Source organism: Bos mutus, chromosome 2 (assembly GCF_027580195.1).
Source record: "Bos mutus isolate GX-2022 chromosome 2, NWIPB_WYAK_1.1, whole genome shotgun sequence".
In the NCBI taxonomy this organism is placed as follows: domain Eukaryota; kingdom Metazoa; phylum Chordata; class Mammalia; order Artiodactyla; family Bovidae; genus Bos; species Bos mutus.
This window is the reverse complement of record NC_091618.1, coordinates 64,463,129-64,479,270: the sequence shown is the minus strand read 5'-3', so window position 1 is coordinate 64,479,270 and position 16,142 is coordinate 64,463,129. Positions and strand designations below refer to the sequence as shown.

At 41.4% G+C, this 16,142-nt stretch overlaps 1 protein-coding gene across 5 annotated transcripts in view; it reads left to right on the top strand.

The window, feature by feature from the left end:
• Positions 1–16,142, top strand: part of CFAP221 (cilia and flagella associated protein 221) — a 136,492-nt gene that overhangs the window by 43,693 nt on the left and 76,657 nt on the right. For all 5 annotated transcript variants that reach the window (XR_011466311.1, XM_070380474.1, XM_005894389.3 and 2 more), the window contains exons 7-8: positions 8,554–8,657; positions 12,961–13,120. Coding sequence is in view for 4 of the 5 variants with exons in the window: in XM_070380474.1 (XP_070236575.1) it covers positions 8,554–8,657; positions 12,961–13,120 (264 nt within the window). In the remaining variant the exon portion in view is untranslated. The remainder of the gene's footprint in view (positions 1–8,553; positions 8,658–12,960; positions 13,121–16,142) is intronic.

The window sequence follows — 16,142 nt, the reverse complement described above, 5'->3', positions numbered from 1 at the left end:
CACACTCAGGTCTGCTGTACCCAGAGCCCCTGCACCTGTGACAGGCCACTGCTGACCTGTCCTCCACAGGGGACACTCAAACACTCAAAGGCAGGTCTGGCTCAGTCTCTTTGGGGTCTCCTGGTGTGCACCAGGTTTTGTTTGAGCCCTCCAAGTGTCTCTGGCAGGTATGAGGTTTGATTCTAAATGCAGTTTTGCCCCTCCTACTGTCTTGCTGGGGTTTCTCCTTTGCCCTTGGACATGGGGTATCTTTTTTTGGTGTGATCCAACATCCTCCTGTCAATGGTTGTTCAGCAGCGAGTTGTAATTTTGGAGTTCTCAGAGGAGAAGATGAGTGCATGTCCTTCTACTCTGCCACCTTGTGACCCTCACCATTCCAACCTCATCTCTTATTAACCGTATGTCCTTGGACAGCCCCACACTGGTCAGTTTGTTTATCTATGAAATGGGCAGAATAATAGTGCTTACCTTCTCGGTTGGCTGAGGCACAAGCACATGGCTGGGACATGTGAAGAGCGACTACTGAAAAGAGAAAACGACCTTAAAATGTCCAAGTTAAGATTCCCACCAGAAATGGGGTAAAGGCAGTCATTCACTAAGGGAGAAATGAGGTGAGGAAGAGAGAATGCTGTCTGGGTCTGGTTTTTCCTTACTGCTGTGTAACAAACCACCCTAGAAGCAGTGGCTTAAAGTAACAGCAGTCATTTATTTTGCTCCTGGATCTACGTTTTGAAGGCTCCTTGATGGAGAAAGTTGCCCTGCTTTGTGCAGAGTCAGCTGAGGCTGCTTAGCCAAGCCAAGGGATCCACTTCCCAGATTGGTCCACTCGCACGCTGCTGTTTCCTGGGCTGAGCTGGGTGCAGGGCTGGTAGCCTCGGTTCTCTCCACATGGGTCTCTCCAAAGGCTGCTTGTGCTTCCTGCCAACCTGGCAACAAGGTAAGCACCCAGGAGGATCGAGGGATGCCAGTCTCCTGGGTATGGCCTTAGGAAAGCAGTGCAGCATCGTTATTTCTGCTGCTCTCCAGGAGCTGAGTGGCCAGAGAGCCCAGATCCCAGGGAAGGAGACTGGGGATCCACCTCTCAGTAGACAAAAAATGGGTTTGTTTTCATATTTATGTATTTATTTTTGCCTGCTTCGGCTCTTGGTTGAGATACTCAGGCTCTCAGTTGCAGCACAGAGTCTTCTCTCTAGTTATGGTGCAGGGACCCCAGAGTGCATGGGCTCTGTAGGTGAGGCCCACAGGCTCAGTTGTAGCACATGGGCTTAGCTGCCCCCCAGCATGTGGGATCTGAGTTCCCCGACCAGGGATCAAACCCATGTCTACTGCATTGTAAGGCAGATTCTTAACCACTGGACCGCCAGGAAGTCCCAATATAGATGAGCTCACTCAGATTCGATTTTCTCATGAGTCTTCTGTACATTTGAAAAGGAGTGGGTCTCATGCGAATACATCATTGCTGTCCACAGCTTTGGATCTCTAAGCGATTCCTATATCAGTGAGTAATTGACAAGGGAAAAGTCCTGCTAAATTGACGTGTTTACATAGTCTACATTATGGTTTAAATTTTATGTATGTCTCTGTGAAGAGGCTTCCCTTTATCTTGATGGTTACAAGTAACATGTAATAGCTGATGATTAATTTACTGTGGCCTCTGAATCGAGCATCTTGTAATAAGTTAGCATCTGTCATGCTTTTTACTGTTACTGACTCATGCTTGGGTCTGCTTGCCCATGTGCAGCAAAGCCATCCTAATGACAGCAGGTCGTGGTGAAGGAAAGTGCAGTGTTAATTACAGGCAACCAAGAAGGAGTCTAGACACCTAGTGCTTAAAAGGCCTGAACTCCTTGAAAGGTTTCAGGGAAAAGTTTTTAAAGACAGAGTGAGGAAAGAGGGTAGTGGGGTGTGTGGTCAGCTCATGGACATTCTTCTAATTGGATTATGGTGAGGTTATCGGGAGTCAGCATCATCAACCTTCTGGTTCCAACCGGTCTGGAGTCTACATGCTTGTGGGTAGCATACCAGTAACTTCTCCCACCTGGTGGGAATCTCAGTATCTACAAGACAGCTCAAAGGATGTGGCCCAGAATATTATCTATAAGCCCTTGAGGAGGAACTGAAGATCCTTGACTTTGTCTAATGGCTAAAGTGTTAGAATTTTGTCTTGCCTGATGGTTTTCCTTTCTTTCTCCATTTTCTCATTCTCTGATTAAATTGACTCTTTGGAACTCAGGAAAGGTCTAGGAGGCCACAGTTTTTCCACAGTGAAGAGGCAGGTAGAGGACATGGGGGTCAGGGCAGGGAGTCTGTTCCAGGAAGGCCCCATACAGTCCCTCTCAGTGACATTATCAGTCAACCTTCACTCTCCAAAAAGGAGTCCAGTACTATTTATGTCAAGATGGCTCACTCAGTCCACTCTCTAAACATGGAGGTTTTTTAATTAGAGAGGAAATTTGCTTTTATGTTATCCCCAATAAGTTCACAAGATTATACATTCTCTCAAGAAATCGTTGATTACTCCTAACTAACACAATGTTAGATTTTAGGGTAAATGATGAAAATAACATCAGAGTAAAGTAGAAACAAATGTTATATAATTTACTGGAAATTAATGCTGTGTCTGGCCCTCTTCTAGCATTTATTTAGAAAAGGGACAAGAAAGAAATTTGCGTTTATATTATTTTATAATATTTACTTTCTGTGAGGGAAACTGGTACTCTTTTCTTCTAATAGGCACAGAGTTTGTACATGGTCATAAGACTGGTATTTAAAAAGTTTGAGTTGGATTTTATTAAAAATAAGTCATAAGTCTTTTCAAGTGCTTAATATATTTTTATACATAGCCTTAATGTAATTGATTAAATGTTTAAATAATAAAGTAGCAGGGATAAAAGTTGTCTTTACTTGAAGAGTATTAACTTCTATCTGCTTTAATTTTTTTAATATTATTTATTTATTTTTATTTTGGTTGTGCTGGGCCCTCGCCACTGCATGCAGGGCCCCTGCTAATTGCAGAGAGCAGGGATGGGTGGTAGGGATGGGGAGGGCAGTCTCTTTTGTGGTATATGAGCTCTTGGACACGAGGGCCTCAGCACCCACAGCATACAGACCCAGCTGCCCCATGGCATATGGAATCCTCCTGGACCAGGGATCAAACCTATGTCTCCTGCAGTGGCAGGAGAACTCCCAACCACTGGTCCACCAGGAAAGTTCTGCTTTAATATTTTAATTGGCTACTTTCTATAAATCATAGAAGAACTCTAATTCAGGCTCCTATCTGCATCTGAGGATTAATAGGCATAGAATATGTATATTTATTCATGTTTCTTCACTGCCAGTCACTTTTTATTGTATTTTAGCAATGGAATTTAGTTGAGAATTTTTAAGGCCCCCAGAATCTAATGGGATTCTGTTTCTTCACATATGGAAAACTTCTAAATAACCTAAGCTTCCTATCTGCCAGAATTTCTCTTGACCCAAATTAATGTAGATCGCCCTTGATTTATGATGAAGGAAACCAGTCACATAATTTGATATTTGTAGTGTGAACTGCAACGATGAAAACCAAGTTCAGTTTTTCCACTGCCTATGTATTCCTGGCACTGCTGTGTCTCCTGAATCAAGCCACTTGGAATTTTGTGCCCTTAAGGAATTGTTTGTTTTTCCGACTGATTAATGCATCAGGAACTTGGCTTCATGTAATCATCATTAAACAAATACTCTGACACCTTTTCTATGGGAATTATCAGAGCTTTGAAGTTAGCTACAGATTGGGTAAATATAAAAAGCACTACCAGTTTTTGTTTGTGTTTTAGTTCAGGAAAATGTAAACATTCAACTTTTAGCAGAGGATCCCTGAGCAGCTGCTGGGGTAGCTCTGAGCAGACCCCTGGGGATACTGACTGGAGGCCCATACAGCCCAGGTGGCTTGTGAGTCACGGACCTAATCTTCAGGGACCAGGTTCGGGCATCTTGAGAGATATATAATTTGTAATGTTAGTTTTATCTACCCAGTGCTATAAAATACCTGAAGCTCAGTGGGGCCTAAGTGTCTGTTAGGTTGAATTGCCTCGAAAAACGTAATGACTTTTAGGTACCCTGTATTTCAGAATTAGAAAGCATCTCATACAGTTAAGATGGATGAACTGATACTTCTAATAGAGCCTGATTTAGGACAGAATTTATGAGTTGGTTAAAAAAAATAAAAAAGCTATGGAACCAGACCACCTGACCTGCCTCTTGAGAAATCTGTATGCAGGTCAGGAAGCAACAGTTAGAACTGGACATGGAACAACAGACTGGTTCCAAATAGGAAAAGGAGTTCGTCAAGGCTGTATATTGTCACCCTGTTTATTTAACTTATATGCAGAGTACATCATGAGAAACGCTGGACTGGAAGAAACACAAGCTGGAATCAAGATTGCCGGGAGAAATATCAATAACCTCAGATAAGCAGATGACACCACCCTTATGGCAGAAAGTGAAGAGGAACTAAGAAGCCTCTTGATGAAAGTGAAAGTGGAGAGTGAAAAAGTTGGCTTAAAGCTCAACATTCAGAAAACGAAGATCATGGCATCCAGTCCCATCACCTCATGGGAAATAGATGGGGAAACAGTGGAAACAGTGTCAGACTTTATTTTTCTGGGTTCCAAAATCACTGCAGATGGTGACTACAGCCATGAAATTAAAAGACGCTTACTTCTTGGAAGGAAAGTTATGACCAACCTAGATAGCATATTCAAAAGCAGAGACATTACTTTGCCAACAAAGGTTCGTCTAGTCAAGGCTATGGTTTTTCCAGTGGTCATGTATGGATGTAAGAGTTGGACTGTGAAGAAGGTTGAGCGCCAAAGAATTGATGCTTTTGAACTGTGGTGTTGGAGAAGACTCTTGAGAGTCCCTTGGACTGCAAGGAGATCCAACCAGTCCATTGTGAAGGAGATCAGCCCTGGGATTTCTTTGGAAGGAATGATGCTAAAGCTGAAACTCCAGTACTTTGGCTACCTCATGCGAAGAGTTGACTCATTGGAAAAGATTCTGATGCTGGGAGGGATTGGGGGCAAGAGGAGAAGGGGACGACAGAGGATGAGATGGCTGGATGGCATCACTGACTCGGTGGACGTTAGTCTGAGTGAACTCTGGGAGTTTGTGATGGACGGGGAGGCCTGGTGTGCTGCGATTCATGGGGTCGCAAAGAGTCAGACACGATTGAGCGACTGATCTGATTTGATTTGATCTGAAACATCAAAATGTTCCTAAATAGTTTAAGCACACATCTGTGATTGATTTTATGAAAAAAAATTTTAAAAAGTAGAAAAGGATGATAAATGTAATGGTGATCTATTTTATGGGCCTTTTTGAAAGAATAGAAGGAAAAAAAACAGACTTTCAGCTTTAAAACCATTCACCAGGAATGGAAAGAAGGATGATCTTTCCCTGCAGTGATATATGCTGTTTCTTCTAGTATTCCTGTGCTGTTGTTATTGCAACTTGGCTGCATTTGGTCCTTGGTTAGGTAAGCACACGTGGTATGCTTGCAATGTCCTGAGTGTAGAGGCCTGATGACAGCTCCATTTTCAGCAATAAGGCTTCCAGATGAACACAGGTTCACAGGGTCAAGTTGTTTTTCTTGAGGTGTACAAAGCAGACATTTACTCTATGAATACCTTCACCCACAGGTGTTTTAAAATGTGAACACTTTAGAACAAGAGTTAATGCAGATAAATGATTTCTGACTTGAACCACAGTGGCCAGAAACCTGCTGATCTTGCTTTCCCCTTCCAAAAGTTGCTGCTCTCAGCTCTGGCCCCAAGGGTGGCCAATAATTTACATTAAAAGAATGGGAAGATTAGTGAAAACTGGTTAATTTGACCATCTTTTTTTATAAGCAATTCATAAAAGAATTAAGACTAGAAATGTACATAATACATTACATAGTAAAGTGGCAGTCTCTTGATACTTTATAGCGACCTAGCTTTCCTTGAAAAGGAACTTAGAAAGTGATTCCTGGCATTATACTGCAGCAGTGGCTTGCCTTTGAAAGGAACTGCTGCTTTTCCTTCGTGGGGGGCGGGGGGAGGGAGACAAGCTACTCAAAGAGGGTACTGGATACTCTTTGAATTCTGCAAAGCTACTCAACACTTAGATCTGGTGTCATGTACACAGTGAGGGCTCAACAGATACCTTCAGGGGAGGAAGTTATCAGCTATAGAAGAGGTGGAGAAAAGGCCCAAGGGAGAATAATTCTTGGAAGCTTCTAGCAGCCTCAGACCACAGATGGTACTTTCTTTCTCAGTCAGCCAACAGAGTAAGTAGGTACATCTATTAATGTAAAAGACTGGTTTTTAAAATGTGCCTTTAATTCTAGATATTCATAACAGTTATTATGTACATTGTCTTGAAGAAATGTTGCAGCAGATATGGCATAAAAAAAAAGACCTCTTTCTGAAAAATGTCATGTTTTCTCTTTATTCCCTGTATACTTAGTAAACATGAAAGTGAAAGTGAAGTCGCTCAGTGTCTGACTCTTTGCAACTCTTTGCAACCTCGTGGACTGCAGCCTACCAGGCTCCTCCGTCCATGGGATTTTCCAAGCAAGAGTACTGGAGTGGGTTGCTGTTTCCTTCTCCAAGTAAACGTAGCTCAGTGTAATATAATTTTTCATAAAGTATGTACTGGGTATATGCGTGGTCATGGTGATGTGATACTAGAAAGGAGGAAGAGGTGGTACAGCAATAAAAACTATAGATTCTTTTAAAAAAAAATAAAAAATAAAAAAGCTATGAAGTATTCATCTCATTGTTGGCTGAAGCGATTACTCTGTATAATGACCCTTATCTTGAGTATATCAATGGATGTAATTAAAAACATTAATATCTAAAAGTTACAAGTTAATAAGAGAATAGAATAATCCAGTAGAAAAATGGGCAAAGAATACACACAGGCAATTCATAGAAGAGGAAATGCAAGGGTAAAATGAGTAGTAGGGTCAACCTCAAAGAAATGAAAATAAAGTGACATACTATTTCACCCTCATCAAGTTGGAAGAAGTTACAATGTCTGAGAATCCTGTGTTGGTAATCAGATGCTGCTTATGGGAGGATAAATTGGTTCAAGTGCTTCAGAGGGTACGTAGGCCATACCTAGCAAAGCTGATAATTTCACTTTACCGCTAACCAGTAATTCCATTTCTCTAGTCACAGCTAGAGCAGCTCTGGTCCACATGCATAAGGAGTCCCCCAAAGGACTGTCATTACCATCCTGAAGTAGTGAAAAGGCACAGACAACCTATACACCTTTCAGCACGAGAGCAGAGAGAGAAAGATGATGTCGACAAACAACAAACTACTTATCACTGGTTAAAACAAATGAACAGAACTTCACATGTCATCATGGATCAATCTCAAAGCATAACGCTGGGCAAAACTAACACATGGGTACATACGTACGTGGTGATATTTCTAAAATCCATGGGAATGATGGTGAATACACCCCTGGGGAGGCAAGAAGGAGCAGAGGACCAGGGAGAGGTAGGCAGGGAGCTTGAACTGTTCTGCATGTTTTATATCTGTTAAAATAAGACATTGGTTTACCCAAAGCAGAAGATTTTATAGAGCTTGGTAGTGGATAAAGGGATCTTTCTTTTATTATTTTCAGTATTTTCTTTATATTTGGAGTATTTCCAAATAATGAATTTAAGGCCAAGTAAAAATACTCCTGGCATCATTTTTCAAACCGTGTTTGAAATCTACTATATCCCCAAAGACGCTTACTCCTTGGAAGAAAAGTTATGACCAACCTAGATAGCATATTCAAAAGCAGAGACATTACTTTGCCAACAAAGGTTTGTCTAGTCAAGGCTATGGTTTTTCCTGTGGTCATGTATGGATGTGAGAGTTGGACTGTGGAGAAGGCTGAGCACCGAAGAATTGATGCTTTTGAACTGTGGTGTTGGAGAAGACTCTTGAGAGTCCCTTGGACTGCAAGGAGATCCAACCAGTCCATTGTGAAGGAGATCAGCCCTGGGTGTTCTTTGGAAGGAATGATGCTAAAGCTGAAACTCCAGTACTTTGGCCACCTCATGCAAAGAGTTGACTCATTGGAAAAGACTCTGATGCTGGGAGGGATTGGGGGCAGGAGGAGAAGGGGACGACAGAGGATGAGATGGCTGGATGGCATCACTGACTCGATGGACATGAGTCTGAGTGAACTCCGGGAGTTGGTGATGGACAGGGAGGCCTGGCATGCTGTGATTCATGGGGTCGCAAAGAGTCGGACACGACTGAGCAACTGATCTGATATCCCCAAAACTACTACTGCAAAAGGGTCATTTCACTTTGCCATCAGGATAGGCTCAGGGCTCTCTGAGACATGCCCCTGCCACAGCACCCAGAATGTGCTGTAGGCTAGCTGTCACCCGGGAATGAGTGTGTGAGGGTTGACTCTCCTCGTGGTTGTGGCTGTTTATTACATAACCTGAGTATTCTTTGATACCAAAAGAGCTAGTTACAAAGACAAATAATATTTTACAGTTTTCTTCTTCTTTTTTTGCAGCAAAAGCTACGTGATTCCTTTGTGGTGCAGTTGCCCTGTGGATTTCGAGTTTCATGTCACTGTGGTTCATCCTCATCAGGCCTTTACTGTGGAGCCAACATCAGGTAAGGAGAATTAATTCTCAAGTTGCCAATTTCCTGACGGTTCTCAGATTGAAGATGACTTGGAAAGTAGGTCCCAAGTTATGAAAGAGAATAAGCCACATTTGAATGTGTTATTTTCAAATGTGTAACAGTAACAGACTTTACATATCTGATAATGTAAATCAGAACCGGAAACTTGGGAGTAAACACAGTTTGGGATAATCTTTATCATGCAGATAATTTATACTTTATATTCAGGTCAGTTGCACCCCAGAGTCAAAACTTGAAATCAGGAGTTAATCCATTCTAATTCTAGTTTTAACTTCTGGTACTTACATGGTTTCATAGTCACCTTTAATACAGGTTCAAATAAAATGGGAATATTATATCTATTCAAGCCTTCAGAATCTTAGTGAAGGGTCTAAGGAATTTGTCTCACATGTGGCACGGACCATCTGTCTTTGCATGCCCCAAAGGATGTAGATCCCAAAGATACTCAGGACCTCTGAGAATGAAATCTCCACCTGAACTGACTTCTGCTTCCCAGTTTCTCTCTTGATGTTTAGGTTTGGGATTTAAATATCCACCCATTGTGGCCTGCTGTGAATCCTAAAATAGTTTTGTTTTTGTTTTGTGTTTTTTTCAGATTTATTGAGGTATAATGACATGTATATGATATGGATATAATTTTATACATAAAATTATAAGCTTTTTAAGTATATAATGTGATGATTTGACGTGTGTACGCATCATGAAAGGATTCTGTCATTGAGTTAATGAATATCCATCACCTCACAGAGCTGCCTTTTTTATTGGTGAAACATTTAAGTTCTATTCTCTCAGCAAATTTCAAGTATAGTCACCTTGTTTTATGTTAAAGCCTCAGACCTCATTCATTCTATAATTGAAAGTTTGTACCCTTTTACCAAATTCTCCTTACCACCACCTCCCCACTCCCAGCCCCTGGTAACATTTTTCAACTCTCTATTTCTCAGAATTAGACTTTTTTTTCTTCTGAATGTGTGTGTAAATGATACCTTACAGTATCTGTCTTTGGCTTATTTTACTTGCCATAATGCCACCCAAATTCATACATGTTGTCACAAATGGCAGGTTTACCTTCTTCTTTAACACTGAATAATATTGCATTATATATATATATATATGTATGTATGTATATGCCACATCTTCTTTATCCTTTCATCTGTCAGTGGACACAGAGTATTTTCATTCCCCTGGATATTGTGAATAATGCTGCAGTGAATGTGGTTTGGGATTTAAATAATCTCTTCAAAATAATGATTTCATTCCCTTTGCATATATACCCAGATGTGAGATTGCTGGATCATATGATAATTCCATAGGTTTCGAGGAAACCTCCGTACTGTTTTCCGTAGTGACTGCACCAGTTTGCATTTCCAGCACTGCACAAGTGTTCCCTTTTTTCTACCTTCTTGCCAGGATTTGTTATTTCTTTGATAATAGCCATTCTAACAGGTGTGAAATAATAATCTCATTTTATTTGCATTTTCCTGATGATTAGTGATGTTGAACATGTACCTGTTGGACATTTGTTTATCTTCTTTGGAAAAGTGTCTGTTTGGGTCCTCTGCTCATTTGAAAAAGTTGGGTTATCTTGGTGTTTTGTTATTGAGTTATATGATATCCTTGTGTATCTTGGGTATTCATGCCCTGTTGGATATGTGGTTTACAATATTTCCTTCCCTTCCATAGGTTGTCTTTTCATTTTGTTGATGTCTTCTTTGGTTGCGCAGAAGCTTTTGAACTTGGTGTGGTTTCATGTGTTTTTGCTTTTGTAGCCTTTGCTTTTGGTATCAAATTCCCAAAATCATTGTCAAGACCAATGTCAAGGAGCTTTTTTCTTTGTTTCCTTCTAGGAATTATATTGTCAGCTCTTACATTCAAGTCTTTAATCCATTTTGAAATCATTTTTTTAATCTTTAAATTTTTTATTGAAATATAGTTGATTTACAGTGTTGTGTTACTTTTAGGTATACAGCAAAGTGATTCAGTTATATATATACAAAATATAGTCACTTTTTAGATTATTTTCCCTGAAAGATTGTTATTCCAAGATATTGAGTAAAGTTCCCTGTGCTATGTAGTAGGTCTTTGTTGCTTATCCATTTTATGTAGAGTATCTGTTGATCCCAAACTCCAAATTAATCCTCCCTCCTGAATTTTACTTTTGTATGTGGTGTAAGATAGTGGTTCAGTTTTATTCTTTAGCATGTGGCTGTTCAGTCCTCCCAACACTTTACTGAAGAGATTGTCCTTGCCCTTTCGTATATTCTAGGATCCTTTGTTGCCAATTAATTGACCATATATGCATGAGTTTATTGCTGGGCTTTCTTTTTATTGTGTCTATTTAGAATGATGGATGTTAGTTAAACCCATTGTGGTGATTATTTCACAAATACGGAAGTCAAACCATCATGCTTCATACCTTAAATTTATACAGAGATGTTTGTTATTTCTCAATAAAACTGGAAAAAATTTATTTCAAGGCATTTTATTCTTTTTGTTGCAATTGTAAATGGAATTGATTTTTCATTTCATTTTCTCATAGTTTGTTGTTGGTGTGTAGAAACACAACTGATTTTTCTATATTGATTTTGTATCCTGAAACTTTACTGTCATTAATTCTATTAATAGTGGGTGTTTTATGTATTTTTCTGAAGCACAGCGCTTAGGATCTGAGAAGATGAAAGAGCTCTGGGACTGGGTGTCTGCCTTAGGGGCTTGCAGACTAGTTGGGAGACTGGCAAATTTGCAGAGTGACAGTTCGGGTGGTACCCGAGGACCGCAGGGTATCGGTGAGGGAAGGTGGTGGAGGCTTCTGCAGATGGAGCATCAGGAGGAGTTTTCTGTAACATGTGGGCTGACATAGGCTTTGAAGTTTTATTTATTGAGCTGGGAACGCAGTAACAAGCAGGCATTTGCTTTTGTGAGACTGAACTAGGGGAGGCAGATGACAGAGAGGTAATCCAGAAGATTGGAAGCTAAAGGAAGATCTGGAGGAAGGGCTTCCAGTCTGGGGAACAGCAAGTGCCAAGGCATGGGGTCCAGAGTGCCAGTGTCTGGTGACTGGAGCAGCAGCCCCACGCCTCATCCAGGCCTCTGCTTCAGCATCTCCTCACCTGAGACCTGATGTTCACATGTCTCAAATAGCTCCTTGTGTGTCGCTTGCTTCCCCATGGCCTACTCTGTGTTCATGACATGACTTGAGAATTTATATTCACTGGCTTATTTCTTTTTATTTGCCATCCTGGCCAGCATGTAAACTCCGTGAGCTCTGGGGCTTTGTGTGTGTGTGTGTGTGTGTGTGTGTGTGTTTGGGCTGCGCCATATGGCATGTGTGAGCTTAGTCCCTGACTAGGGATAGATCCTGCACCCCTTGCACTGGCAGGCAGAGCCTTAATCACTGGACCACCAGAGAAGTCCCCTGGGACTTTTCTTTGTTTACTGCTGTGTTTCAAGTGCCTAAAACAGTGCCTGTCACATAGTAGGTGCTCAGTGAATGTCTGATGGCTGAATGAAAGGGCTCTGGGGTTGGCATAGAGAGCAAGGCAGAGGGTGGTCCAAGATTCAGAGGGACCCTAGATGGGAAGGAGCGGGGTTGCCAGGCAAGGCCTCTGTGGGGACCAGAGGAGTCCACCTACAGAGCAAACCAGAGAGCCTTCAGTGGAAGTCAGAAATGGTAGCCCTTCTCACACCTAGCATATCAATTCTTCTTTCCTCCTTGCCTTTATTTTCCTTTCCATGTTTGTTGAGAACTTAATTGCATTCCAAGCCCTGTTGGCACCAGAGACACAAAGGAGAAATAAACATCATGTGACATTTGCCTTTTGAGAGAACAGTTGTCTGTCCTGAAGATATAAAGTGAGAGAATCAAATTACACAAAAATATAGGGAACCAAATTATTTGGACACAAACTTTTACATGTGTTCCTTCATTTTCCCTGTGGCTCACAGCATGAACATTGATATCTGGGAATTATTAATAATGGCTTAAAGGTTACGGTTCTGGGAATTCACTTCTGACTCAGTAATGCTGACTCATAGTGTATGTTTATATAACTGGCACAATCAAGTTATGAGTATAAAGGATTAAGGTAGTAGTTGGTAAATAAGATCAATGTGAACATGCAGAAGTTGATTCACATGTATTTAATGAAAAGACTGATACTAGAAATACTTGTGCTTCTCATGGGAAGAATATATATGTGTGTGTGAGTCAGCCTCTTTGCTTGGACTTGGCAGGAAGAAAAAGCATCACGTTTTCTCATGTCTTTCCTCCCAGGAATAATCCCGGCGAATGGGAAGATGAATGTGACAGTGAAGTTTACCCCGTTTCAGTATGGGATGGCACAGATAAAAGTGCAGCTGTGGGTTTCACAGTTCAACTCTCAACCGTATGAGTGTGTCTTCACCGGGACATGCTACCCCAATGTGGCTTTAAAGTACGGCTCACTTCTGTTTTCCTTCAAACCCCAATTCTTCCTTTCATCTATTCCATTGTTTCTTTCTTGTAGCAGAATGCCATCAAAACCTTACTTAATATGCCTGGAACTAATATACAGTTACATGTCAATTCTATCTCAATTTAGAAACTTACTTAAATGGTGAACCTTCATAAAATACCCTTTAAAATATAACAGTGATGCAGAGAATATCTCTGTGCTTGTAGCAGTAGTTGCTTCTGCCAAGAGAGAGAAGAGCCAACCAAGAAAAGAGATTTTGGTGAGGATACTTTCTTTTACTGATTACTATCAGTGTGCTGTTTGAATTGTTGGCCACATGTGTGTATTAGTCTGTTCAAAAATTCAAGTCATAAAGCCAGAACCAAAGAGCTATATTCTAAGTTTCAATATAATATTATAATGAGTGGAGTGCCTGCCCTATGCACTGTCCACTGCAAAGCCCCACGGGAAATGGTCCGCACTCTAAAGATGCTGAAGACAGGAGCCGAAATAAGTCAAGTATAACAAGTGCCTTTGACATAAGGCAGAAATGGAAACATGCTGGGTGGGAGCTTTTCTTAAAGCACCCTCAGCATTCAAGTCAGAATAAAGATGTGCAATGGGTTTAAGTTTTAAACCCATGGGTTTAACTATAACCAGTTAGCCCTGAACTTCCATTTCCAGTGAATGTGAGCTTGTATTTTTATATCCAAATATATCTAGTTAATAAGGTGTTTTCTAACTTGCATGATGTTTATAGAAGTGAAAAGGAAAAAATTTCACAGTATAAATCCTAATCTTGAAAAATCCTTATAAATATTTCGAAAATGATGAAGGCAAAGGTTGATTTTCCTCCTCTCCCCTTCACACATACATTCACATCACATATTAACATCATTAGACATGTTAAAAGTGGAATAACAACCCACTATCAAAATAATAACTCCATGATTTATTATATATTTATATTATTATTTTCTTTCTCAGAAGCCAAAGCAGCTTGAGTCAACTGTAGAATGTTAGTGTGACCTGCTGAACCCAAATCTTGCAAGTTCCTGTAGTAAAACTAAAGTAGTTCAGCCAATAAAGAGGTAACATTGGACATAAAAGAAAACCAGTCCTCACTTTCCTGGTGTCAGTTAACTGACTGAGAAGAATGCTGTTTGCAGCTCACAACATGCGCCACAACACACAGACGACCTCCTCAGAGGCGTCACTTGAGTGGGACTTTGACATGTCTGCTGCTGCTGCTGCTGCTAAGTCACCTCAGTCATGTCCGACTCTATGTGACCGCATAGACGGCAGCCCACCCGGCTGCCCCGTCCCTGGGATTCTCCAGGCAAGAACACTGGAGTGGGTTGCCATTTCCTTCTCCAATGCATGAAAGTGAAAAGTGAAAGTGAAGTCGCTCAGTCGTGTCCGACTCTTAGCGGCCCCATGGACTGCAGCCTACCAGGGTCCTCCAACCATGGGATTTTCCAGGCAAGAGTACTGGAGTGGGGTGCCATTGCCTTCTCCGTTGACATGTCTACCCCTCCATAGACACGTTCTTAAACACAGTGGCGCATTGCATGGCAGAAGCTCCAAGCAGGAACAGATGCACACCTTTTCTAAACTATGTTTTGGTTTCCCATCTGGAGTTTAGTATCTGATCTAGAACACTCTTGACGTTTTCAAGGACCATGTCTCAAGACTTGCCTGTCTCCCCAGGCTTCAGGTAGTGCTGGAACACAGATATTCCACCAGGAAGGGAAAAATGATCCAGCTGCAGTGTTCTCTGAAGATTTCACAGGTGCTTTTTTCTGTTTCAGAGTTGGATGTGTGATGAACTCACATCCAATTGGCACTGCCAATTCCATGTAACTCTTGGTTTCTCGCTTTCTCATATCCCTTCATTTCCATCGTCAACACTAGTAGTTCAATTCAGTTCAATCACTCAGTTGTGTCCGACTCTTGCAACCACATGAATTGCAGCATGCCAGGCCTCCCTGTCCATCACCAACTCCCGGAGTTCACCCAAACTCATGTCCATTGAGTCAATGATGTCATCCAGCCATCTCATCCTCTGTCATCCCCTTCTCCTCCTGCCCCCAATCCCTCCCAGCATCAGAGTCTTCCAATGAGTCAACTTTTCGCATGAGGTGGCCAAAGTATTGGAGTTTCAGCTTTAGCATCATTCCTTCCAAAGAACACCCAGGACTGATCACCTTTAGAATGGACTGGCTGGATCTCCTTGCTTTCCAAGGGACTCTCAAGAGTCTTCTCCAACACCACAGTTCAAAAACATCAATTCTTCGGTGCTCAGCCTTCTTCACAGTCCAACTCTCACATCCATACATGACCACTGGAAAAACCAAAGCCTTGACTAGACGGACCTTTGTTGGCAAAGTAACGTCTCTGCTTTTGAATATGCTATCTAGGTCGGTCATAACTTTCCTTCCAAGGAGTAAGCGTCTTTTAATTTCATGGCTGCAATCACCATCTGCAGTGATTTTGGAGCCCCCAAAAAGTAAAGTCTGACACTGTTTCCACTATTTCCCTATTTGCCATGCAGTGATGGGACCAGATGCCATGATCTTCGTTTTCTGAATGTTGAGCTTTAAGCCAACTTTTTCACTCTCCTCTTTCACTTTCATCAAGAGGCTTTTTAGTTCCTCTTCAGTTTCTGCCATAAGGGTGGTGTCATCTGCATATCTGAGATAATTGATATTTCTCCCGGCAATCTTGATTCCAGCTTGTGTTTCTTCCAGCCCAGCATTTCTCACGATGTACTCTGCATATAAGTTAAGTAAGCAGGGTGACAATATACAGCCTTGACGTACTCCTTTTCCTATTTGGAACCAGTCTGTTCCACGTCCAGTTCTAACTGTTGCTTCCTGACCTGCATACAGGTTTCTCAAGAGGCAGGTCAGGTGGTCTGGTATTCCCATCTCTTTCAGAATTTTCCACAGTTTATTGTGATCCACACAGTCAAAGGCTTTGGCATAGTCAGTAAAGCAGAAGTAGATATTTTTCTGGAACC